This window comes from Lepus europaeus, chromosome 1 (genome assembly GCF_033115175.1).
Source record: "Lepus europaeus isolate LE1 chromosome 1, mLepTim1.pri, whole genome shotgun sequence".
Classification (NCBI taxonomy): domain Eukaryota; kingdom Metazoa; phylum Chordata; class Mammalia; order Lagomorpha; family Leporidae; genus Lepus; species Lepus europaeus.
Window position 1 is genome coordinate 108,511,252 of NC_084827.1, and position 26,750 is coordinate 108,538,001.

The following is a 26,750-nucleotide window of genomic DNA, read 5'->3' on the forward strand; positions in this document are numbered from 1 at the left end:
CCTGCATCTACTGGGCACAGTGCTGGGTGCAGCAGAGGTTATTTGTTAGTCTAATTATTTTAACTAAAATACCTCAAAGGAGCTTCATGGGAAGTGTTATTATTGAATCACCAGCAGGTAAAATGTTTACAGGAAAGTGTGCCAGAGGGGCCGGCACTGTGGCATAGCGGGTAAGGTTACTGCCTGCAGTGCTGGCATCCCATATGGATGCCAGCTCAAGTCCCGGCTGCTCCACTTCCGATCCAGCTCTCTGCTAGGACCTGGGAAAGCAGTGGAAGATGGACCAAGTCCTTGGGCCCCTGTACCCATGTGGGAGACCCAGAAGAAGTTCCTGGCTACTGGCTTTGGATCAGCACAGCTCTGGCTGTTGCAGCCATTTGGGGAGTGAACCAGTGGATGGAAGAGTTCTCTCTCTGCCTCTCTGTAACTCTGCCTTTCAAATAAACAAATAAATCTTTTTTTTAAAGAGTGCCCAGAGAAGATATTTTGGGAACTGATATATGTTTCATGTTACACCATTGCTGAAAACCATTGGGCAGCTCCTTTGAGATATGTATTTGGAGGTACTTACACATTATTTTAACTCCTTCCCTAGAAGCAGATGTCAAGTCTGATGAATATGGTGACTGAGGGTTCTGGTAACACCAATTTGGTTGGAAAAACAAAATTTGGCTGAACAGGGGCGAGTGCTGTGGTGTAGCAGGTAAAGCCGCCGCCTACAGTGCTGACCTCCCATATGGGTGCTGGTTCGAGTCCTGGCTGCTCCACTTCTGATCCAGCTCTCTGCTATGGCCTGGGAAAGCAGTAGAAGATGTCCCAAGTCCTTGAGCCCCTGCACCCTCGTGGGAGAGCTGGAAGAAGCTCCTGGCTCCTGGCTTCTGATTGGCGCAGCTCTGGCTGTTGTGGTCAACTGGGAGTGAACCAATGGGTGGAAGACCTCTCCTTTCTCTCTCTCTGCCTCTCCTTCTCTCTGTGTAACTCTGCCTTTCAAATAAATAAATAAATCTTTAAAAAAAATTTGGCTGTACAACAGCAGTAAGGGTTTCTCCTGTGAACTGGCTCTGGAGATACACCTACAAGGAGTGCCATGTTAGCACGCACAGCACACTGGTGGAGATGGCATATAATTGGAAGTGTCAGAAAGGTGGATAACCAGCAGTCACGGTCCTCATGCTTAACTGCCCTCTTTTAGGATGGGATCTCAGGATCCCTGCAAGGTCAGCACAGCATGGGGGCATGAACCAGGTGCTCATTAAAACTAGGTGGCTGATTCAGCCAAATTCATAAGACATTTGAATCAGGTGTGTATTTGCCTGTTTTCTGTTGCTATAACAAAATGCTTGAAGCTGAGTACTTTATAAAGAAAACAGATCTGAGGCCAGCATTATGGTGTGTCAGGTTGGGCTATCCTATATGGGCCCTGGTTTGTGTCCTGACTGCTCCCCTTCTGATCCAGCTCCCTACTGATGTATCTGGGAAAGCAGCAGAGGATGGCCCAAGTCCTTGAGCCCCTGCACCCACGTGGGAGGCCTGAAGAGGCTCCTGGTTCTTGGCTTCGGCCTGGCCCGGCCCCAGCCATTGCTGCCATTTGGGGAATGAACCAGCTGATGGGCGATCTCTATGTATCTCTCTCCCCACCTCTCTGTGTAACTCTACCTTTCAAATAAATAAAATAAATCTTAAAAAAAAATGAAAGAAAAAGAAAAAAAAGAAAGCAGGCTTATGTGGCTCATGACTTCTGAGGTTTCAAATCCCAGGTCATCTTTCTGGCCTCTGCTGAGGGCTCTCTTGGCTGCCTCACAGCATGGGAGGTGGCATCATGGTTGGAACATGTGTGAAAGAGGGCGATCACATGGTGAAACAGGAAGCCAGAGGGATTCAGGGACCTGGCATATTCTTTTCTTTTTTTAATAACCCACTCTCACAGGAAGGAATTATGGTCCTGTAAGAACTACATTAATCCCTTCCAAACTGGCACACCCAATGACATAGCCACCTTCCACTAGGCTGCACCTCTCCATGGTTCCATCACATCAACACCAGCCTGGAGGACCAAGCTTCCGGTTCATGAAACTTTGGAGGATGCACTCAAGTAACAGCAAGGTGCGTCACATAAACTTTCTTATTTCACCCTATCAGCAACCTCCCGTTTAGTCCCATTTTACATATTAGGAAGCTGAGACATAGAAAACATCCGTGGGTCGGCATTGTCACCTAGCGGGTAAAACCGCCACCTGCGACACCGACACTTCCGTCCAATCTGTGTGCTGACCGAGTCCTGGCTGCTCCACTTCCAAGCCAGCTACCTGCTAATGGCCTGGGAAGAACAGTGGAAAGATGGCCCAATTGCTTGGTCCCTGCCACCCATGTGAGAGATCCGGATGAAGCTTCTGGCCCTTGACGACCTTTCTCTCTTTCTCTCTCTCCCTCCCTCCCTCCCTCTCCCTCTCTCTTTCTTTCTCTTTCTGCCCCCACCTCTGTAACTCTGCCTTTCAAATAAATAAAACAAATCTTTTTTAAAAAAAGAAAAAAACATCAGGAATTTGCCCTAAATCACATTACCAGTAAGTGGCAGAGGATGCAAAACCATGTTGTTTGATTTCCAAGCCCACTAGGCTATATTGCTCTCTTCTCACTCATAATGAGAGACAAGTGAACATAGCATACTGAATTCTGCTGGGCACTTGTTTTAACTTACACAGACACTTATAAGACACACCCGTGTGGGAGACCTGGAAGAAGCTCCTGGCTCCTGGGTTTGGATTGGTGCAGCTCCATCTGTTGTGGCCATCTGGGGAGTGAACCAGTGGATGGAAGACCTCTCTCTCTCTCTCCCTCTCTCTCTCTCTCTCTGCCTCTGCCTCTCTGTAACTCTGCCTTTCAAATAAATAAATACATCTTTAAAATAAAGATGACACTGATCTAAACCATAATGTTCTCCTGTCTAGCATGATCCGCCTAGACAATACAAGGTAGCTTCCCAAAGATCATGGAAAAACAGAATTAAAAGACAATGTGAATTTTGCACAAACGTTCTGAAGCCCCCTCATAAGGTTGGGGGGTTCATAAGTGATCTCCAAAATTGTACGTAAATATTGTGACAACACAAATTTCTAGCTGTTTCTTCCCCATTGTGTTTTCAAAGATGTCCAAAAGGGCAGCACAGCTTGTCCAGCACTCTTCACCTCTCACATGGGTTTTACCTGCAAGATATCACTGGCCCCCTTTCTCTTGTGTGCTGAAGGTAGGGCACTTCTGTCACAACTGAAATTCATTTTTAAAACAAGAACAGCTTTGAGGAAATAGCAGAGTGGTTTGTTCATTTTTTCAAGTTAGTATGGAGCAAAATGGATTGAGCAGGTTCTTTCCAGAAGTCTGATTTCTGGTCAGCATGCTGCTTGAGTCCCCTGGTTGAACACATTTCAGCCATCCTGTGCCTAAGGAGAAAATCATCACTCCTGGCTCACGTCGCTATGGTAACTGATGCTCAGCAGGCAGTTGCAGTTCCATTTAACATAACTGGCTTTTAGAACTTGAGGGGACAGTATGCTTTCATAGAAGAGAAAGGGGAAGATGAGTGGTTTAATTAATGTGTCTCAATTTTACGTAAGGATACGGGTCACTTTCACTGTTTGACCATATCATGTCCAGTCCTGTTTTATCTCTGTATCAGATCTAAGGCATCAAAGGCTATTTCTCTCATCATGTGTGAAGTGCAGAGAGTGGGCAGAAGAGGAGAAACGGGTTGTGTTGGACCCTTTGCAAAAGGTTTTTCACTTTACAAAACCATCTCGGCTTGAGAGTGTGTAGAAGAATTGCTTTCTCTTCTCTCCTCTACAAAGGAGGCCTGAGAGATGGGTTGCTAGGCAACCTCACACCGAAGACTGGGGCGCTTTGAAATTAACATAGCTGACCTCCCCATCATCTCTGCAGTGATGCTATTCAAAATCATTTCATGAGGCCGTAGGACTCAAGAAAATAGATATAAAATGTAAACACTAAACTAAAGCATAAGGGAAATAAATCTAACTTTTTTCAAGATTTTCCAGGATTCTCTCAATGAAAAAAAAAAAAAGGCATCAGTTTGAAAGGGCAGAAATATAGTTAACGGTTGTCAACCAGAAACTTGCATTATATAGGGAAAACATAGGAGGAAAATTTCCCTATTCTTTTAGAAATATTTTAATGGCCATGTAAGAGATTACAGCAAAGGGTCTGAAAATATTGAAGGCCAAAGAAAAATAAATCAGTTTACTATCATGTAATTCTATTAAATATATATATATATATATATATATATATATATATATATATATATAATTCTTAACCCTCAACCTTACCACATGAGTCTGTTTGATCTGCAGACTGCTCCTCTCCTCCCTGCCACTACCTCACTAATATGACACTGATTGGCGCGGGAAGGGATGGCATTTATTTTGCAAGCAGATGAACACTGGAAGGAAATTGCAAAGCTGGTCTATGAAGCAGATCATATGCTCTTATCAGCAATCAATTATTGAGTTTGAATTTTAACATACCTCACATGACTGGGAAATGGTTATAGTGACATTTTAAGATAGGTTGTTAAATTTATCAACATTAAAAGTCGACTAAAGTTGGTGGTACGTGGGAGGTTGGGATTTTTTTCTTCAGGGTTTATGTCTTTTACTATGGGCTTTCAGTGAAGCACTTCAGAAACTATTTTAGTTGGATTATAAGATTCAAGAAATGAACAAATATGTTGAGGTTTTAGGATTCAAGATTTTACTGTGGGAGAAGGGTCATACAAATGAAAAATTGGGGAAGGCAAGGAGGGCTCTTTGGTGATGAAGTAGAATTGGAGTAATTGATGTAATTTTACGATTTTTAGATATATGTGCAAGTATGTGCAAACAGATGTGTGTATGCACACATGTATATATGTATGCATATGTACACATTCATGCATGTGCTTCCATCTGTGGAAAGGGCCTGGACACAATGACATATTCTCATAGTGATGAGAAGATTTGGGAGTAAGATCTTATTTCTAACACTCCTCAGTAAGGAAAACCAGGGTTCACTGGAGAGATTACTGATTCCAAGGTAGGAGTAGGATACATTAGTAGCTGAGCCTGGGACACCTTGTTATGCTAGAAAGAAGTGCATAATAAATAAGTAAATAAAAATAAAACAAGAATCTTGGGGACAGTCACAACGTCATAGGAGCCAGCTTGAAGAGGCGCCTACTGGCCAAATAGGAAAATAATTAAACACCACAATTAGGCAGGACATTAATGAACACTGAAAAAAATAGCATTTTACAAGCCTACATTTTTATATTTAAAAGGTAAAATAAAAATTAAAGTAAGCAAGGGAGAGGCTCTTGCTTAAAGTAAAATGCTGAGTGCTGAGTGCTGGGTACATGTGGAGGAAGTGCTCATGTGAGAAGCTGTCCTTTATAACTATGACAGTGATGACGGATCAGGAAAGAATCATGATAATGCAGGGGGATATTTTGGAAGAGGAGCAGGATATTTTTATGATCCAAAAGTGTCTTCTTACAGATTGCTTATTAATTGCAAGGGAAAAATAATAACTACATAGTGGAGAAATTTGTCTGAGTAATCAAAATTAATTCACCAATCAGGGCAGATGGACATATGGGCTTCCAGATGTCATACCCTGAGGACACAACATCATTTATAGAGCAGCAGGGCCAGGAATTCTTAGCTCACAGCAAATCTTGAGAAAGTATTAGACAAACCCCAAACGAGGAATCTTCTCCTCCAAAAAAGGAGAGGAGGGGAGGGGACGGAATTCTGTAAAAATGTCTATGTAATAAAAGATGGAGAAAGGCTGTGAGGATGCCCCAGGGTGAAGATACTAGAGAAACTCAATGATCAACGCAGTGTCCCATCCCAGGGAGGATCTGGATTGAAGGGACAAGGGGCGTGATTGGATCAGCTGGTGCTGTTGATTATTGTGTCCACGTTAAATTTACTGAAGTTGATAGCTGCAGCCCTATTCTTTGTAAATAAGACACCGAAGAATTTAGGGGCACAAGGGTGTATGTATAATGTATGCAACTTACTCCCAGAAAAACATTTTATGTATTTATATATGTGTAAGTATATATATATATATATATATATAAATTTGTAAGTGCATATGGAAAGCACAAATGATCAAGTAAAAAGGGTAAAACATTAACAGTATTTTACTACTATGTATTTTACTAAATCTATATTTACTGGGTAAATATATATCCTGGTATGTGGCTGCTTTTTACATTCTTATTCATCCAACTTCCCATATACTTGGAATGATTCCCAAATTAAAAGTTTAAATCATGTTTTTTCTTTTCGTGAAAACAAAATAATTTTATTGTAACCAGAATTATGAATATTTGACATTTTAAGAAATCTATAAAACAACTCAATATACAGTAAGACACACTTTAAAAGGCAGATTTCTGTGCCTAACCCAGAAAAGTGACATCAGAATCCAGACACATCTCGTCTGTCCCATTTCTTCCCCTTGCCTCTTCATCTTCTATGCATTCAATCATAATGTTGCTCTTGGGTTTTCTCAATATCCTGGACTTTGCCCCATGACTATACTCTGAGACTATCCCCTGCAATTTGTGACTTAAGTCAACATGAAAAATGGGACTGAAAGATTTTCAGGAGAGTTTTCCTTTATCGACTGAAGCAACTTCAAGTATGTAATTTAAACTGCATAAAAAGAGCATTTATGTAACTGTTTAACACTTTTGTGAATTTCCTTCTAAGTGCTTTCAAAGTTTAACCTCTAAGTAACAAGACCTAGGACCCTTTCCGCATAGTAAGTCAGGATACTACTGACCACTTCACAGCTCTGTTCTTCATGCCTCGAGTATTTCTTAAGGTTCTTACATCATTTTACCAGTTAAAAATAACACTAGGCTGCCTTTGCCGGAAACGGAAATAGTAATTACTCTCTCAAAATATCCTTATTTTTTTTTAGTTTTCTTTTACAGTGCCAAAAGGATTTGTTTAAAGAAAGATAAAAATAACATGCATACTATTTGAAAACAGCCCCGGTTTAAAGATTGCCATTGATTCCAGGGTTATGCCGCTTGGAAGGAAGACATTTAGAACCTGCTCATTACTCAGCTTTCCTCATTTACGGGATCGCATTTCTTTTATGGGCACTGTGCCAGACTCATTGATGTGCACTGGGAGGCGGATTGTGGAGGGAAGCTCTTTTCTAGAAAACATCTGGTTCTTAAGAAAGTATTAGAAGGTGGGTAGTACATTTTCGCTCTTCGCTCTGATTTATTATGTTACAGTAACCCCCTTCTCATCTGGCAGGCCCGCTTCCAGCAACCACAACCCGGAACCTGGAAATAAGCGAAAACTATCTCAGAGTCCAAGGAAAACAGAGGCCTAAATTCCATTGCGTATGAAGGAGCAGTGGTGCCCTTAGGTCAAAGTCTATGTTATTTGTTATAAAACTGTTGGAGCCAATTAGCATAAGGGCTCCTGAGGCCACTTTTATATGCGGTGCCTTTCTTTGCAGTTATTTTGTTCCGTCTTTCTCCTTAACTAAACTCATCCATTCCCCCTTTTCCTACTCAGATTTTCTCTTCTCTTCCTCATAACTCAACATTGACTGCCTTTTTCACATGAGCATTTCAAGATGCTCGGGAAAATCTTCTCCCAGACCTGTGCAGCTGTGGCCCCCTGCCCCCTTCCCTCAGCCTTCTGTATACACAATTTTCTCTACTGTCCTTAGTTCCAGTCCCAGGGCTGCCCACCAACCTAGGGGACAGTTTTGCTCAAATTAGAAAAGGGAGACCTTGTTCTTTGAGGAGACGTGGTTGGGAGTGTGCAATCTGGAGGCCTTCAGCCTCATCGACCGCCCCCTGGGCTGGCTCCCTGTGACACAGCCCATGCACTACACAGCCACACACTGTGCTCCTGTTGGGCTTCACTGATTTCCACGGGTTCTTCAACTTGTTACATTTGCAATGACTGACAGGTGATGGACTAAAAGTGCAGAGAAGTGCTCCTGCTCTCAGTTCTTTCTGAAGCTGCAGAACTGTGCCCCTGGCCCCCTTGGCAGGAGAGTCTCTGGATATTCCCTTGGGAACCCCTCTTCTACCACCACTGCTGTCACCACCCCCATCACCACTTTCGGGCAGTCTTTCCTCTTCTTACACTTCCTGAATCTTTCCCTCTGGCAACTGAAGTAAATTAGATTATATTTTTTTTTATGAACAATTAGAAGTAAAAAATGAGCGTTCAGAGTTGAAAGAATATCAGCTTTTATTTTTTTCCTCACTCATCTTTGCTCAGTAAAATAGCTTAAACAGGCAGCAACAAACAACTTTGAGGCTGATGTAAAAAGCAAACAAGAAAAACCTTTTACTTTTAATGTAGACTACACATTCATTGCAGTGAACTTTTACAATGGCAAAGAAATAAAAATTCTCTGGTATTTTATCACTCAGATATAACCATGTTAACAACTGAGTTTCATTGAGCTTGTGTGTTATCTATTATACATACTTTTTTTTTTTTTTTACAAATTAATGCACTGTTTCTAGTTTTATGCTTTTAAAATTACTTTGTGAGAATTTTAAGTTAAAAATCTGTGAGGGGTGGGTGCTGTGGAACAGTGGGTTGCCACTTGGGAGAGCCACATGCCATATCCAAGGACCTGGGATAAAGTTCTGCCTCTGCTTCTGATTGGGCTTCCTGCTGATGTGCACTCGGGGATGCAACAGATAATGTCTGAGGTACTAGGGCTCCTGCCACCCATGTTGGAGACCTGAATGGAGTTCCTGGCTCCTTCCTAAGCATGTCCCAGCCCTGACTAGTGCATACATTTGAGAAGTGAACCAGTGGATTGAAGTTCTCTTTCCGTTCATCTATTGTTTTTTTTTTTTTTTTAATAAGTAGAAATCAATTAAAAAATCTTTAGGAGGCAGGTATTTGAGTGTAAAAGTTTAAGCTGCCACTTAGGATACCCACCATACTGGAGTGCCAGTTTGAGTTCCTGTTACCCCACTTCTGATCCAGTCCCCTGCTAATGCACTTGGGAAGCAGTGGATGATGGTTCAACTACTCCAGTCCTTGCCTCCCATGTGTGTGACCCAAAGGAAGTTCCTGGCTCCTCAGTTCAGACTGATCCAGCCTTTGTTGGTGAAGGTATTTGGGAAATGGCTAGCAGGTGGGAGATGCCTTTCACATAAATAATTTTTAAAAAGGATTTTCTTTTTATTTGAGAGGTGGAATTATAGAGAGAGAGAGAGACAGAGATGTCGTCCATCTGCTGGTTCACTCCCTAAATGGCTGCAACAGCCAGAGCTGGGCTAATCCAAAGCCAGGAGCCAGGAACCTCCTACAGGTTTTCCACGTGTGTACAGAGGCCTAAGAACTTGGGTCATCTTCCACTGCTTATCAGGCCATTAGCAGAGAGCTGGATTGGAAGAGGAGAAGTCAGGACATGAACTGGTGCCCATATGGGATGCCAGCACTTTCAGTGTGGGCTTAACCTACTATGCCACAGCACAGGCCCCAACACATAATTTTTAGAAAAATAACTGTGAAAGAAGTTTAAACACATATTTTTAAAGTTTCTAAGGACCACACAGTACTCTATTATTGGAAAAATCTTAATGTGTTTGACCACATCCTTCATGTTGAATGTTTTGGTAACAACTAAAAACAGCAAAAAACATTGCTGTCACAATTTTTTTAGCTGAAAAACTTTTGAGAAAGTTTTTGAATATTTCCCATGATGAATTTCCCTAAATGGGACCACTTGATCAAAGGACAGGCTCTTAATTCATATTGCCAAGTTCCCTGTTAGGAAGGCCATGCTACACTTCTACTAGCATTGTATGTACATGGTGGTTATCTTTATACCTTTGCCCAAGTTTGCTTTTAAAAACTGCTACTAATCTATATGATCCTATTTTAAAACTATTCAGTTGTTATCTACAGTGCCGGGATGGCTGTTGTCAGATTCTTAATTGGTCTTTTGGTTTCCATAGTGATTTCAGTATCTCCTTATATCCTAGTGCAAAGTTCAATGAAGCTTCCTCAGCTGGGCAGCATAAAAGGACATTTCCAGATGTGCTCAAGGTCCCTGACCTCTAGGGAAGAAAGCTATTTCCTCTAGGGACCCAGTTTGTTATACTGGCTGGATTAAGGTCAAAAATGAATTAAACTTACAAATGTAGATCTCAGGTCCACAGAAAATTCTTTCATTCCAGCTATGTCTCTCTTTTCCATCCTGAAAACCTGGAAGTCTCATTTAACATGTCATAAACCCTGGTTCCTTTAAGTAGCAGTTCAGAGCAGTCTGGAATCAATACTGCCTAGTTTGAGTCACAGCTGTCACAGATTTGTGGTCCTGGGCATAAGATATATTTCATAGAGAGTTTAAAAATGGTGGCATGATAGAATCACAGGATGCTACTTTGGATTGTGATCCTGGACGTAGACAGGCCTGAGATGACAACTGATACTTGATGTAAAGAAAAGATTAAGCCTAAAGGGGGAAACTTGGGAACCAGAGGCAGGGCAGAGAATAGGGAGAGAATACCAAATAGAAGAGGGAAGGGCAAACGTATTCCTAGAGGTGCATGAAATGAGAGTCTGCATGTCAAGAGTCTAGCCTAATGTTTGGTGTGGAGAGACAGAAAAAGAAGAAAGGAAGAAGACAGGCAATGAATGAGAATCCCGAGTCCTGGATGGCTGAGCTTTCTAAGGGAATTTACTTATCCTACAATCTCGCTTTGGAAATTGTCTCTTTTCATCCATGAAGGTTCTTCTCAGTTGCAATTTCTGCATGGAGTATAAGCAGCAAGGAGAGCTAACATTTTAAGAGCCTCAGTCACTCATCATACGTTTTATATATGTTCCCTCCTTTAATCCTTCCACCCTGAGGCAGGTTATTATGCTTATAAACTTCTTTATGAATAAGTGAACTGAGACTCAAACTTTTAGTAAGTGGTAGAGTCAAAATTTAAAGCCAGTTTGGTCTGACTGCAAATCCATGCTCCTGACTGCTACGGCACACTTATCCTCAACTGCTTCCTCTTTGATAATCTCTACACCCGTAAGAACTGTTCATTCCACTCAGTTCATCTTGTTCCTCATTACTTAGCTACCTCTGAGATAGAACACTTAGTTTCATCTGACAGACAGATGTAGACAAGAGAACATTTTCTTATAGATACTTTCTCCCTTAGGTTTGAAAGGCATTTCAAACAGTAAATAGGCACAAGCTTCAAAGATGGCTGGGACAGGATGAAATAAAATTCTGACTTTTTTTTTCTATGACCCTGAACAAATCACTCACTCCAAGTCTTCTCTTCCTCATTTGAAATATAAGAATATTATTTCTGTGGCAAGTTGAGAATTCAAGACATAAAGTAAGGAAAGTCCCTAGAATAGCATCTAACAAATGGCAGTTGCAAAAAAAAAAAAAAAGCCATCTTAAGAAACAAAAACAAAATCTTCATTTTACGGATAGAAACATTGATTTGCAAATGTCTTGCTGGGAGAACAGATGCTCAGCTTCATCCAGTTTCCATGACTGCAGCATCCCATGACCCAAGTTCACCTGGATTTACAAGAGCATCCTGCTATATGGTTTCTGCCTCAGTCAGCTCCCGCTGCTATCACAAAATATCAGAAACTGGTTGGTTCACCAACAGCAGGAATTTCTTTTTCACAGACCTTGAGGCTGGAGTCTGAGATTCTGGTTTAGGCATGGCCAGGTCCTAGTGAGGGCCTATTTCTGAGTAACAGATGGCTGACTTTTTAAAAAAAGACTTTATTTCAATTTATTTATTTGAAAGGCACAGTGATAAAAGGAGGGACAGAGAGAGGCAAATTGAGAGAGAGAGAGAGAGAGAGAGAGAGAGAGAGAGAGAGAGAATATCAACTATCCACTGGTCCACTGGTATACTTCCCAAATGGAGCCAGGTTGAAGCCAGGAGCCAAAAATTCCATTTGGGTCTCCCATGAGAGTGGTAGGAATCCAAATACAAGGGCCATCAGCTGCCTCCAAGGTGTATTAGCAAGAAGCTCAACGAAAAGTATGGAGTACCCAGGACTTGACTAAGCATTCTAATACCAGATGAAGACACCTCAAGTGGTGTCTTAACCCACTGTGCTGCAATGCCTGCCCTAAAGCTTAGCTCTCCGAGTCTGGAGTCTGACTTCTTGTTATGGCTTCAACTGTTGGGAAAGACAGCCAGAGAGCACTCTCAGATCTCTCTCTCTATATATATGTTTTTTAAAGGCACTCATCCCATCCCACCCTCCTGCTCTCTGAAGGCCCTACCTCTGAATACCACCACATGTAGGATTAGGATGTTAACATGAATTTTGGGGGATACTCAGTCTATACCAATGTGCTCAATAATGCCCATTCAGGCTGTAAGATATTTTTCCCCTTGAATTGATGATAAAGAAATAATTTTTTCACAGCTTCAGTCTGAAAACAGGGATAATGATGCCTGTATTATATGGTTGTGAAGATCAAACACAATAAGACAAGTAATTTAACAGACATGAAAGTCTTCACATAGTCTATCATTGTTAAATGTTTTCAAGAAATACCATAAATAAAAGGTAGGTGGAAAAAGTGGAATGATTAGAATTTTGTAACGTAGAATTAGAATTAAAAAGAGTTTTAAAAACTTGGAGAAGTGATCAGTCACAAGAGAATACAGCTCAAAATAAACATGGGCATTCATTGTTTTAAAATTTGCTTTATTTATTTGAAAGGTAGAGAAACAGATAGAGATGTAGACAGAGATCTCCCACCAGCTGGGTTACTCCAAAATGTTAGCAACAGCCTGTGCTGGTCAGGCCAAAGCCAAGGGTTGGGAACCTAATCCTGGTCTCCCATGTGGGTGGCAGGGAACCAAATACCTGGGCCACCTACTGCTTTCCAGGGTGTGCAGGGATAAGGAGCTGGAATCAGAAGTAGAGCTGGGACTCAAATCCAGGCTCTCTGATATGAGATGACAGCATTCAAAATGGTATCTTAATTGCTATGCTAAATGCCTTCCCCAGGTAGAAGACACTAAAAGAAAAGCAGCAAATGACTTTTAAAAATACCTTGTGTTCATTGCAAATGTAGGAAAATTGAAAATCGTGTTTTTGATTTTTTAAAGACAATTGAGAAATATGTAGACAAAAAATTTAAAATAACGATAAGAACTGCATTTATTAAGAAGAGGTTAATTTAGTGTAAAAGAGGGATAATTGCTCTGATAGGGTACTGTTAGGCATAGCTGGGTGATCAAGTGATTTTCACATGGTGAATTTTGTGAGCTCCTTTTTCAAATCACATTGGCATCGACAGCAGGAAGAATGAGCAGAAAGGGAAACTGACACTCTGTACTTTTCCAGAAAAGGCTTACCTAAGAAAGTCATATTTTCTGCAATATTGCCCTGAGGAGTTTAACCTGATTTTGCAAAATTTATGATGTCGGGTGATTTCCAAGAGGAATATAAAAAAAATATAGTTACAAGATCTTTATTAAAATATATATTTAAAATATATATTGTCTTTTTCATAAATTTACATTGAGGTTTACTCAAACTTTTGAAACACAGACTATCACAAAAAATTTAACAGAGAACAATGCATTTTACATATATTCCCTGAAATAAGCAATGAACATTGCTTAGGAAAGAGACAGAATGTTTGATTATCCAGATTTTAACAAAATGTTCTTTGTAGAAATGGTTTACAGTCTTTACCACAGAGCCACCATATCTGCACATGATCAAGAGCCAGACAGACCTGTTCTCATTCAACCTCTCCATTAGCAGGCATGTGTTTGGCATTGGCTTTCTCTTTATGTGCAGCAGCAGCCTCTGCTGGAGAAAGGAAAGGATGCTTCTATCGCGAAACATTAGCTCAAACCAATTCTGAACTGGAAGAACTCAAAGCTTTCATTTCTCACTTAACCAACAAACTAAGTTAAAATTCTCCTTTTCAAGGTCTTAAAGACATGCGTGCCTTATCAAGTATATCCTTTCTGATCTTTGGATAAGCTGGATGTGCTTCAAGAACCTGCAAAAAAACAAAGAATCCCCAAAGAACCTGCAATTAATTATCAAGAACTAAGGAGTCACAAAATTCACTAGCAAAGAGCACTACAGGTGTAATATCATTGTAGTAATGCTACAGCAACTGTAACACCTTTGAAAGGTGACATTTTGGATGCAACATGTTTCATTTACATTGCCACATGACAACAGTACAATATGAATAACACATGTGGAAAACACAGCAAAAACAATACCTTCCTTAATAGAGAAAGGGGGAAATTATTTATCAATGACTTACAATATTTCATGATTAAACTATTTATTCATGATATTTAGTAAAGCCTTGGAAAGTGATTCTTAATCAAGATCAAATATCAGATTTACCTGGAGTAATTTTGAAACATGAATTTCCAGACCCACTGATCTAAAAGGAGATCTCCATTAAAAAAAAACTTTTACAAATGATTCTAACATATAACCTTAAATTAATGTGAAACCATAATTGTAATGTACAGAGTGACTCATTCATTGATTGCAACCACTGAGGCTAGCATCTGTTAGAACGATGCTGATGTGCAGTTATAAGGGATAAGGGACATTACAAAATTCTTTTCTAAGGAGCCTTTCTTGGAACTCTTAACAATATTTAATGTAGTGTTTTATATAGAATATCGATAAGACAATGTATATATAAGGAAATTCTAGGAATTCAAAAATATAACTTGAGAAATTGTCATTTGTAACTGAATGACTTCTAAATTACAGAATAATACATTTTATCAGGTTTATAAATTTCAATTCACTACTGGCCAGAATGAGACATTCACAAGAATCTATATTCAGAACAATGATCTGGAGAATCAGTATTATATCAAAACATCTTCTAACTTGAAAATTAAGTTTTATTTAACATTTGTTCATTAGCCTCTACCTTGAAATTGATACAAATATTTCATTTTGGTTCCAAATTAAAAACACATGTTCGATTTACATAAACTACTATTTTCTAAATTTTAAACACAATCTTTCCAGAATATACTTGATGTCATTTAAACAAAATACTAACTCATCTACTCAAAATGTACATTTTATGATTAATTATAGTATGAAATTATGCATTTGGAACAGTTTAAGAAATCTAAATTTCAGTGTTTACCTGGTGACAAATGTCAATTGCATCCACATATCTTTTTGCTTTTAAGTAATTAAATGCCAGTTTGTATCCTGTTAAGAAAACAACAAAAAGATACATTACTGTTCATAGAACCCACTGCTTGTATTTATTATTATTATTAGTTGACTCATCCCTTGTTTATTTAGTTATTGGAGAGCTCATTATGGCAGCTGGTGGCTGAACTGCACAGAGGAAAGTGGTGTGACAATAGAAGGCAGAGTGACACTGAAGAAGGGTGAGGAGAAAAGAGGCTGGGGAGGACAAAAGGACCCCAGTGGAAATCCTGTTAGCTTAAAAGACTGCCACTCCACAAGGGTGGTTTCTATAGCCTGCTAGAGAAGTCTCATTTATCTCAGGTTAACAACTCAACTGTTCATTTATACAGTGTAGATGGGCTTGGAACAACATATCAGGTCATCTGATTCCTATAGTCATTAGGTTTACATTCTCTTAGGAGAGAAAGTACATTTCTCAGATAATTGCGTGGGTAAACGAATCATTTCAAAACTGAGATAAATGCTGTGAAAGATCGACACGAGTCAAGATCCAAGCCAGGAGACTTGTAACAAGGAATCTGACTGAGACCAACAGGGTGCCAGAGGATGTGTGAAACCCAAAGCGCAAAACAGAAACCAGGCCAAGGCATGAATCAAGAATCATCAGCAAGAAGGAGGTGAGTGTGTAAAGGCCAGTGGTAGCACACATAGGAACCAAACAAACTGAGAGTGAGTGACGAGAAGACATAGCTCAGACAGGTACAACATAAAGGAGGGCGGATTAGTCATCACATGTTAACACTGCAGTGATCTGGAAGATTGGCCACAACTTCTGATTTAGAAATGCCACAGGGTAAGTGTTGACCATTAGAACAAAGTTTTAAGATATTTTAAAATGATTGCTATTCTCCAGTAAGAAGGAGTGAGAGTGGGGCTGGCACTGTGGCATAGTGGGTGAAGTGGGTAAAGCTCCCACCTTTGACTCTGGCATCCCATATGGGCGCTGGTTCAAGTCCCAACTGCCCCACTTCCAATCCAGCTCCCTGTCAATGTGCCTGGGAAAGTAGCAGAAGATGGTCCAAGTACTTGGGCCTCTATACCCATGTGTAAAACCCAGAAGAAGCTCCTGGCTCCTGGCTGTGGCCAGATCGAGCCTTGGCCTTTGTGGCTATCTGGGGAGTGAACCAGCAAATGGAAGATTTCTTTCTCTCTCTCTGTCTCTCCTCTGTAACTTTGAAATAAATAAGTCAATCTTTTTTTTTTTAAAAAAGAATGCATAAGAGTAAGAAAATTGAGGAGACAATAAATAACAGCAGCTCTGTACCTAGTAAATAAAATATAACACCATGTAAAATCATATGCAATAATACCTAACTTTACCACTCAGAAATATGAAATAGGGAAATGTGAATGCTGCTCGTAGGTGCTCATAAAAGTGACAGAATGAAGTTTTAAACTTCCAAATAAAACTTGACAAGAATTACTGGCTAATACAATCATAAGGTAGCCAAAAGAACAGTTATCTAAAATTTGTAATATTTGACATATACATATTCATCCCAAACTCATCTACATAGATATACTCACAGAACTACCAAAATTGAAAACAAGAAGTTTCAGAGAGGCAGACTCAATGTCATGGCTAAGGCATTGTAAGATTGACTAGTAAATAGAATTTGTGACATTTAAAAAGGAAAACAATTTAGGCCATCATATCAACCATACTTTGTGCAGGAACTTGTCATTAAGCTTGGTTTTAGGTTTGGTTTCTGGCTTCACCAATTTGGGGAGGTTAGGCATGTAATTTGAGCTGTCAATTTTAAGTTTCCTCATCCATAAAATGGAGATAATAACTTCCTTCTAACTCTTGGTATAATTTTACTTTTTAAAAATATTTACGTGCTTGTATTTGAAAGGCAGAGAGAGAGAGAGAGAGAGAGAGAGAGAGAGAGAGAGAGAGAGAGACTATCTCCTGGTTCACTTCCCAAATGCCTGCAACAGTCAGGGATGGACCAAGCCTCAGCCAGGAGCCAGGAACTCCATCTGGGTCCATGTGGGTGGCTGGGACTCAGGTACTTGTGCCATCACCTGATGCCTTCCTAGCAGCAGGAAGCTGGACCAGAAGTGAAGGAGCCAGAATGGATATGAATGTCCCAAGTGGCAGTTTAACCCACCACACCAAGATGTCCAGCCCTCTTTTAGTAAAATGTCAAAGATTAAATGGAGGATGTGAGTGTGACGTGGCTGCGATATCTGTTACCCCATTGATCACCAGGGTTGATTTGGCTGATCTGGCTGGCTAGGCGGCTGTCCCCTTCCTCCCTCACCACTCCAAGTGAATACCTCCTGAAGCTGTAGTTGAAGAAGATGACCTTCCTCACTAGAGGAGGACTGGTATCCGAGTAGCTGCACTCCCCTGCTACAACCTCCAAACAAGCTCTCAAAGATTAAATGGAAGACAAAGGTCTTTAAAAAGTCCAAAAAATGCATATTATGAAAAATTCTGTGTGGATTTCACAGTAGGACGTTTTTTTAAAAAAAGATATATTTTATTTATTTCAAAGGCAGAATAATAGAGGAAAAGACAGAGAAAAAGATATTGTCCATCTGCTGGTTTACTCCCCCAGATGGCTGTAATGGCCAAGGCTGGACCAGGCAGAAGTTAGGAGCTTAGAATTCCATCTGTGTTCCCCCTTTGGTGGCAGCGGCTCAAGCACCTGTCCCAGACACATTAGCAGGGAACTGGATTGGAAGTGGAGCAGCCAAAACTGGAACTGTTGCTCTGATACATGGTATCACAGGCTGGGGCTTAACTGTACTATAACACCAGTCTCAATAATAATAATAATAATAATTCTATAGTTTTTTATACCAAAATAAACACATTTTAATTCTGCTTTTTAAGTATTCTTGCTTGCACTTGTAATATGCTTTTTTAAAAATTTTTTTGACAGGCAGAGTGGACAGTGAGAGAGAGAGAGAGAGAGACAGAGAGAAAGGTCTTCCTTTTTGATGTTGGTTCACCTTCCAATGGCCACTGCGACCAGTGCTTCGTGCTGATCTGAAGGCAGGAGCCAGGTGCTTCTCCTGGTCTCCTATGTGGGCAAGAACTTGGGCCATCCTCCACTGCCTTCCCGGGCCATAGCAGAGAGCTGGCCTGGAAGAGGGGCAACCGGGATAGAATCCGGCACCCCAACCGGGACTAGAACCCGGTGTGCCGGCGCCACAAGGCGGAGGATTAGCCTAGTGAGCTCACTAGGGGTTCTAGTCCCGGTCGGGGCACCGGATTCTGTCCCGGTTGCCCCTCTTCCAGGCCAGCTCTCTGCTGTGGCCCGGGAGTGCAGTGGAGGATGGCTCAAGTGGTTGAGCCCTGCACCCCATGGGAGACCAGGAGAAGCACCTGGCTCCTGCCTTCAGATCAGCGCGGTGCGCCAGCTGCAGTGCGCCAGCCGCGGTGGCCATTGGAGGGTGAACCAACGGCAAAGGAAGACCTTTCTCTCTGTCTCTCTCTCTCTCTCTCTCTCACTGTCCACTCTGCCTGTCAAAAAAGAAAAAGAAAAAAAAAGAAAAAGAAAAAACTTTAGTATCATACAAACGTTAGCAATTTTTCTGTATAAACAAACACTACATTAGAGTCACAGAGCTATAAATGTCGGTATAAATTTCATAGATAATCCAGCCCAAAAAAATTTAGAGAGGAAACAAAGGGAAAAGAGGGCAAGGTACATGAACACTGCAGCCACATTATACCTGTCAAATTTAAAAGAACTCAACTATATGCTATCAGGAAAAGCAGAGAGAGTGAGAGTGAGGGGGAGAGAGAGAGAGAGAGAGAGAGAAACAACAATGTAAATACTTCAGGTTGTCCTGAAACCTGGGAATGGTTGTGAATGGAGAACAATGAATACATTGTTTTTTGTTGTCTCACTGTCTCTCAGTTCCTGCTGTCTTTATTTTTTGAATTTTATTTAGGTTGTACAAATTTCATGTATTTCATATATACAGATTTAGGCAAATAGTGATACTTCTACCTCCCTCCTGCCCACACTCTAACCCTTCTTCTACCTCACTCTCACATTCTCACTCTTTATGTTCACAAAGATGAATTTTCAATTTACTTAATGATTGCATAGTTAAGCCTACCCTAAGTAAAAGAGTTCACCAAATAGTATGAAAAAAACAAAACATTGTTTCTCAACAGAAGAGACAAGGGCTGTAAACAATCATCAAATCTCAAAATCTGCTGCCCATTTTTTAAAAAGTTCTTATTATATATATTTGAGGTGCGCAGCATTATATATAGACAGGGTGACATGGTTATGCAGTCAAGCAAATGATTCTGTCTTTCCTGGAGGCTTTCCCAGCGGCAATATTCAAACTTGCCACCTACAGACAGAGTATGAGTGTGATTTTAAGGGTTTCCTGAAAACTTAAAAAAGTGTAATGCATTGTTAAATTGGCCAGACAGATTGAGGTGTTGAATGCAATGACAATCTTGCAAAGAGTTAACTGAGAGTCACAGAGAAATGTTTACTAAATCCAAGTTGGAGTGACTGATAAATACCATGATGACACACTGAAATACCTAGTGAGCTGCAATCTACTTGCTGACCTCTGGCAAGGAACAGAATACATGAATTATTTTTAAATCTGTTGTTTCTGTGGAATAAGGTGTCAAAATTACTTTAAGGCCATTTAAGAAGTTTATTTCTACAAGCTAACTTCATTCTGTACGATATATATGGGTTCTTCAAAACATTCATGGGAAATGAGTATTACAGAACAACTATGCATGGGTTTCAAATTTTTTACACCAAATAAACTTTTCTTGATTCATAATTCTATAATTTTTTGAAGTACTCTTGTATAACTCCCGAGAATGGAAAATACTGAAAAAAATCATCTGTTCCTGTGCTTTATACAAGACCAGTAAAATAATAAAGCCCAGAAAAACATAAGGTGAGAGGAGACCTGAACTGATGGCTGTTAATGTGAGGATGACTGCATCTGAGGCTATGCTGTGCCATGGCTGCTGAAAAGACTGATGCTATCACAGGCTGAATTAACAATTAGGAAATGCCCAAAGGAAAAACACTGATTCATTACACCTGCAAGTAGCCCAGTCACAAGTGGGAACATGATCACCTAAGGAGCATGGACAAACAAAATAGAACAGTGTTTTGCAAACTTATTTGCTGATGAAAACATCCCTTCATACTCAAGTCTTTTTTTTAAATATAAATAACTATTAACATCTCATCAAGTGTTCCAAAGCACGGTTAGGGAAACACAAGTTTAGAGCTTGCAGCTGACAGCAGCAGAGAACCAAGTCTCAAGAAGTAAGGACAAGTTACTGAGGGTGGTTTGAAGTGGGGTCTTAAGCAGGGACACGACATAAAGTCACAATTCAAGGGTATCATCAGTGAGAAGAAAAGGATCTGTGGGTTACTCCAGAGAGCAGACCTGGGCAATTGCAATGCAGCCTATTTCAGCTCAGCATAAGGAGAGAGAAGAGCATGGGGATGGGCTGTCTCACAATGGGGGAAGCTTGGTCATTGAGTATATCCCAGATGCCTCCCATCTGTTAGGAACGCTATCAAGTAATGGTTCACAAATACTGGAACTAGATTAGGTTTCTAGATGCTCAGGAGGGGGAAAAAGGCCCCCTTGTAAAATAATTGTGGGAAATTTTGGCCCTCTGTGATGTTCATCACAATATGTAAGTGTTTGAAGGCTTTAAGAAGTTCTGCAGTAATCTGTGTGTATAGATATACTGGAATGTTTTCTAACTTGATAGTCACATACATTATTCCACAGTGCTACCATTTTTTTTTTTTTTTTTAGTGCCACCATTTTTTAAATAGCAGAGAGTGAAGGGGGAGAAAACAGCAGAATTAGACTAGATGTCTTCTATGGTGATGAAGAACAAGTTTGGACCTCAAAAAACTATACTTAACTATTGGTGGCTAATAATTTATTATGAATATGAACTTTCTTTTCAGAAAGGTCTAAGAAAATTGGTTGTTATATTTTGTTCTGCATTTGAATGAAGACTTATGAAAAAGAACCCACAAGTTTCCTATGAAAACACAGGGACCAATTTGCTAAACTCACCTACTGATGGATTTGTCTGACTGCCATGCTTCCATGCCATTTCATAGTTGAAGGCAGCATCTGTATATGCTTGCTCTTTTTCCATAATATATCCCATGTATTCATAAGCTTTGCAGCAGGACTAAAGAAAAATGGAAGATTATCAACAGATTAAGTTTGATCCCAGATTCTAAGGAATGTTTTTGACTATAGAAGTAACTTATATTAAACAATTCAAAAGACAAATAAAACAATGTTTTTCAACTTTGGGCATACAATCAAATAATTCATAAAACTTAATAAATAATTATGATACCAAGCCCCCATTCCAAACATACAGAACTACAAATTTTTTATAGAATCAGAAATATACATCAGGACATATGTATTTTATGCATATACATGTAAACTATTGTGAGTAATTTTAATACAAATATAGGAATAAGAGTATAATAAGACTCAAGAACCCATAACTCATCTTCTAAAATTAATACATGACCAGTACTCTTTCACCTCTATTCTACATACTTTTCTTCCTATATTACCTGAAAAACAAAAGTCCTTGGCTACATGTTAGTGGGTCTCTCAAAAAGATACATTCTTTAAACATAACCACAGTTCATCCCACCTGAAATGTAGCAACTCTGTAATATCACCATATATCTAGTCACTAATCCAAGTTCAAAGTCTCAATATAATTTTTAAAGACATTTCAGTTGGAATGAGCATTCAAGTAGGACTAACAAACTGCAACTGATTGAAGTGTCTCCCAAATCTATTTTCATGTAAAGATTTTCTCTCTCTCTCCTACTTTTGCAATAAAATGTAGTACAAATAAAAGTATTTGTCTTGAAGTTTCTCATAACCCAGATTTAGTTGACTATATCTTCATAGTTTTATCTAATATATTCCTGCATCACTAATGTCTGAAAATTTTAATCAGGTCCAGAGGTTTGGATGATTTTGATTTGGGGGAAAAACAAATTAATCTACTCCATAGGCCAGTGCCAAGCAGAACCACATTTTAGCCTGAAGTGAAAGGAAATATGTGCAACCCTGGATGTATATTTTTGTGTATTTGTAAGTTTTCTAGAACATTAGTTTAAAAATGGTTAAGAATTAAAAAACATAGTACAAAGACATACTATTTAAGTCTCAATATTTTATTTATAACTAAAATGAATTTATTATAATTTAACTTGCTTCAGTTTAATGGAAGAGATTTCATCAATAATATTTTCATTAAAATTGTTATCATTAAAAAGACATAAAAACATGAACATAGGGACATATACTGATGTAGGCTACAGCTCAGCACAGCACAGTAAGATCCTCTCTACTGAATAGTTGATTCCATTTATTTTGATTAAAAATATTAAATTTTCATTTATCTTAATTACTTAGTGTTTCACTTGTCTCACTTCTGATAGATATTGTATTCTTCCCTCAGAAGGCACAGAATGTCTGACTGTCCCTCTTTTGTGATGCTATTTACATTCACAAATTCTTCAACGTTGAAACACAGTTTCATCTTTCTTCCCTGATTAGCAGGAAAATGTCTGTAACGAGAAATGTCTCCTTATCTGCTGTTTGGTTACCCCATCATGCAACTTGTACAGAGAATGCATGCTTACCTCTTTTTCTTCACTTGCTAGCTTTAGGAATAACAGTCCATTCATTAGCTTATTAAAGTGGTGACCAATTAGCATTTTCCTTCATTTTTGAATCTTTGTGAAGTCATGAATTTAAATGTATTTGATGTGAGGGTGTCTTCAAGTTTTTTTCTAAGTCTTTGACATAATTCATATTTGATACTTCCCTGCCATCTGGTATGACAAGATGGCCTAGTATTATTTTGTATACTTCCTGCCTTGATCTGAATGGTTTCCATTTGTTAATTATGTAATTCAGGTTTCCTAAGCTTTAGTTCCTGACTCTCATGCTTACATTTTTTAAAAAGATTTATTTATTTATTTGCAAGTCAGAGTTAGAGAGAGACAGACACAGAGACAAAAGAGACAGACAGAGGGAGATCTTCAATCTGCTAGTTACTCCTAAATGGCGGCAACTGCCAGAACTGGATCAGGCCCAAGCCAGGAGCTTCTTTGGGACCTCCCACATGAGTAGAAGGGGCCCAAGTACTTCTGTCATTTTCCACTGCTTTTCCCAAGTGCCTTAGCTGGATCAGAAGTGGAGCAGCTGGGACTCAAACTTGCATAAGGGATGTTGGCATCTCAGGAGGTGGCTTTATCTGCCATGCAACAGCACTGGCCCCTCATGTTTCCCTTATTGATGAGCCTAATCAGCAGGGCTGAATGAAGTTGCCCACGTAGCCACCATACTTGACCATGCAATGAATTGCTATCAGCTATCTGGAAAACCAAAATTCTACCTCCATCAAAACCTTAATTCTCACACAATCTTGCTTATTCCTAGACTAAACATTTAAGGGTTAACTCTTTAGCAGTTTAAGTTTTCAAAGCCTATTGATCAATATTTAACTTAAAACTGAGCAGTCAGAACTGTCTATAAATTGATAAATGGCATGGTGCCTTAGGTTTTTAAATTCTTAAGAAATTTTCTTAACAGTACTAGATAATCTTAAGTTCTCTTTAAAAAACAAATGATCCATTTTGTAATCTAATTTGTTGAAAGAGAATAAAACATATTTACTGTGATTAAGATTTTGAAGTAAGGGGTTGGTGTTGTGGCATGGTGGGTAAAGCTGCCACCTGCAATGCTAGCATCCCATATGGATACCAATTCAGGTCCCAGCTGCTCCACTTTCAATCCAGCTCCCTGTTAATAGCCTGGGAAAAGCAGTGGAAGGTGGTTTAAGTGTTTGGGCTTCTACTACTCATGTCATCTGGAAGAAGCTCCTGGTTCCTAGCTTCAGCCTGGCTCAGCCCTGGCCACTGCAGCCATCTGGGGAGTGAACCAGCAGTGAACCTGGGGAGTGAACCTCTCTGTATCTCTCTCCTTCTGTACTTCTGACCTTCAAATAAATAAATCAAATCTTTAAAAAAAGATTTTGATGTAACTGATATGGATCTGTGAAGTTATATATCCTTAAGTTCCTGAGTACAGTGATTTTTTTCAACAAATAAAAATATTTATTTTCCCAGGCCATTAGCAGGGAGCTGGACTGGAAGTGCCCATATGGATGCTGGCATTGTAGGTGGTGGTTTTTACTGGCTACACCACAATGTCAGGCCTCCCACATTAACTTGGAAAAAAAAAAACTGTTATAAAACATTCTTTCTATGGTAAAACATCAGAATGTTAGTAGAAGCCTTCAATTCCAAGGACTTTAAGATTTTTCAATTTTGCACCTATAGATGAGGAACTTTCATTAAAAAAATCAAATTAAAAGCTAAAAAGACTTTCCTCACAAAATCTACTCTGTGTACTGCATTCTAATAATGTGAAAATGACATGCAGCTGCAGTAAATTCATTAAGAGAATTTCTTAATAGGAAGGACAGGCGTCCGCAACTAATCTTCTTTTGCAATTTTCATTAGTTCTGGGATGAGCTGGGTAATCACAGGCAAACACTTGACATTCCAAAACACTTCCTGTAAGTAGAGCATCACCACAGCTGAAATTTGAAACTGTATAAATCTCCTTTTTTCTTTTATTTTCAAGGGCAAATAGCTTCTTATTAATATTTATTTGCGGCTGTGGTAAATATAAATGTTTCATTCTCAAAACACACACAAGAACCCTTGGAGATGGCACAATACTTTCTAACAAATGTTAAAGAAAGCTAATGCAACAAAATGTTAACAAAGATTTTTACTCTTCAACCACCTACTTTATTATGACGCAGGCATCGTTTTAGCAATTCTTCTGCCATGTCATACTTTGCTGACTGAATATAAATATCAGCGAGTAGCAGCCAACTCTTTTCAAACTCCTCAGCATCAATAGGATTCCAGTTCATCTTTGCAATCCGCTTCAACTGGTTCCTGGCTTTTGGAGTCTGTTTCAAGATCATAAAAGCCGTTGCCATCCCCAGGAGTGCTGGGATATGATCTTTCTGCAATAAAACAAAGCTTTAGACCATTACACACACACACACACACACAATAAATGTGCTGTTGAAAGAAAAACACAAAGAAAGCAGCAAATGCTATGTCCTAGAATTGGTCTGTGGATAATAACAGTTTTTCTAGTTCTACCACAGATATGCGTCATTATAGTCATTTAAAACATCAAGTAACCTTAAGTCAGCGTGAAAAAACTTGGCCAGGCACTGGGTGTGGTTAGGATAATTCAATAACTATGCAGATGCCATAAACATAATTCCAACAATCAACATGACTCAAACTTTAATGAGATTAACCGGTTGTTTTGGGTTTTGTATAGAATCAGAAAAAACATTATATTACAGTATAATCCTTATTGAACAGCTTTAATGTTTTGGCTCATTGGTTCTTTCACCTGTCAAAAAGGAATAAAAGAATGATTTACCCACAAATAAGGAGTCTTTATCCACATTGACTTCTATTGTTTTTTTCCCCTTCCTTCTCTTTTTGGTCAAACACTTCTCCAAATAAAGTTTATCCAACTAAATGTTATAAATAAGCTATGCAATTAAACACTCAGGAATCATATGCAATCAACTCATTCTTTTAGAATGTTGTTAGATTCAGGGTCTTCAGCTTTTTATGGAGTCTATAAGCACAATACTCTTTCACATAGAATTCAAAGTCACTCTATAAAACCCAACAGAGGTTCAATTCATAAGAATTGATACGAAATGGAGGCCATTAGCGATCCATCCAGAAAGCCGTTAAGAGGTTTGCTCCTGTTTAAGACAGGGTGCTTCTTAAATTTCAGCAGAGGGATTATGGTGCTTTTATACAAAGAAGCTATCAGTTTCAAATACAAATACAGGATGAGACATTGCAACTTGGAAATTGTGATATCATGTCTATAGTAAGTGGCAACATAAGACATAAAATTTGAGTAACTAATAAGGAATATTGCAAAAGGAGAGGATAGTGGTAAAATGCTCAATGGCCAACATAGCTCTATTACAAATACAGCACTTTCATGGTCAAGGTGGTATGGTGAAAGCAAGGGGAAACACTTTACTTGGGCTTACTGTATCTGTCACAAATTCCTGTCACACACCTCTTCTTCAGTCCCTTTGAATGACCCATACTGTTGTGAATATATCCTCTTTTTTTCCCTTTGCTTGTATTTTCCCCTTTATGTATAATATACTTTCTCCATTTCTGCCTGTGAAACTATAATTTATTCTGGTTCTTCAAATCATCCTTGTTTCTTAAATCATACTTGTTCCACAAAAGGGTTCCCCCACTCTCCTTACAGTGTCTCCTACAGCACTTTTATTTGCAACTTGAGGATAGAAAGTAATACATGTTGTTTTGTATTGTAGTTGGTATGCTTGCCTCATCTTCTGTAGAT

At 39.3% G+C, this 26,750-nt stretch overlaps 1 protein-coding gene across 1 annotated transcript in view; it reads right to left on the reverse strand.

Moving 5' to 3' along the window:
• Nucleotides 1-13,514: 13,514 nt before the first annotated feature.
• TTC21B (tetratricopeptide repeat domain 21B) overlaps nucleotides 13,515-26,750 on the reverse strand; it is a 98,168-nt gene continuing 84,932 nt past the window's right edge. Inside the window, exons 26-29 of the mRNA XM_062187535.1 lie at nucleotides 25,129-25,353; nucleotides 21,336-21,456; nucleotides 15,208-15,275; nucleotides 13,515-14,073 (exon numbers count right to left, since the gene is read on the reverse strand). Coding sequence (XP_062043519.1) covers nucleotides 13,996-14,073; nucleotides 15,208-15,275; nucleotides 21,336-21,456; nucleotides 25,129-25,353 — 492 coding nt within the window. The 3' untranslated portion in view covers nucleotides 13,515-13,995. The remainder of the gene's footprint in view (nucleotides 14,074-15,207; nucleotides 15,276-21,335; nucleotides 21,457-25,128; nucleotides 25,354-26,750) is intronic.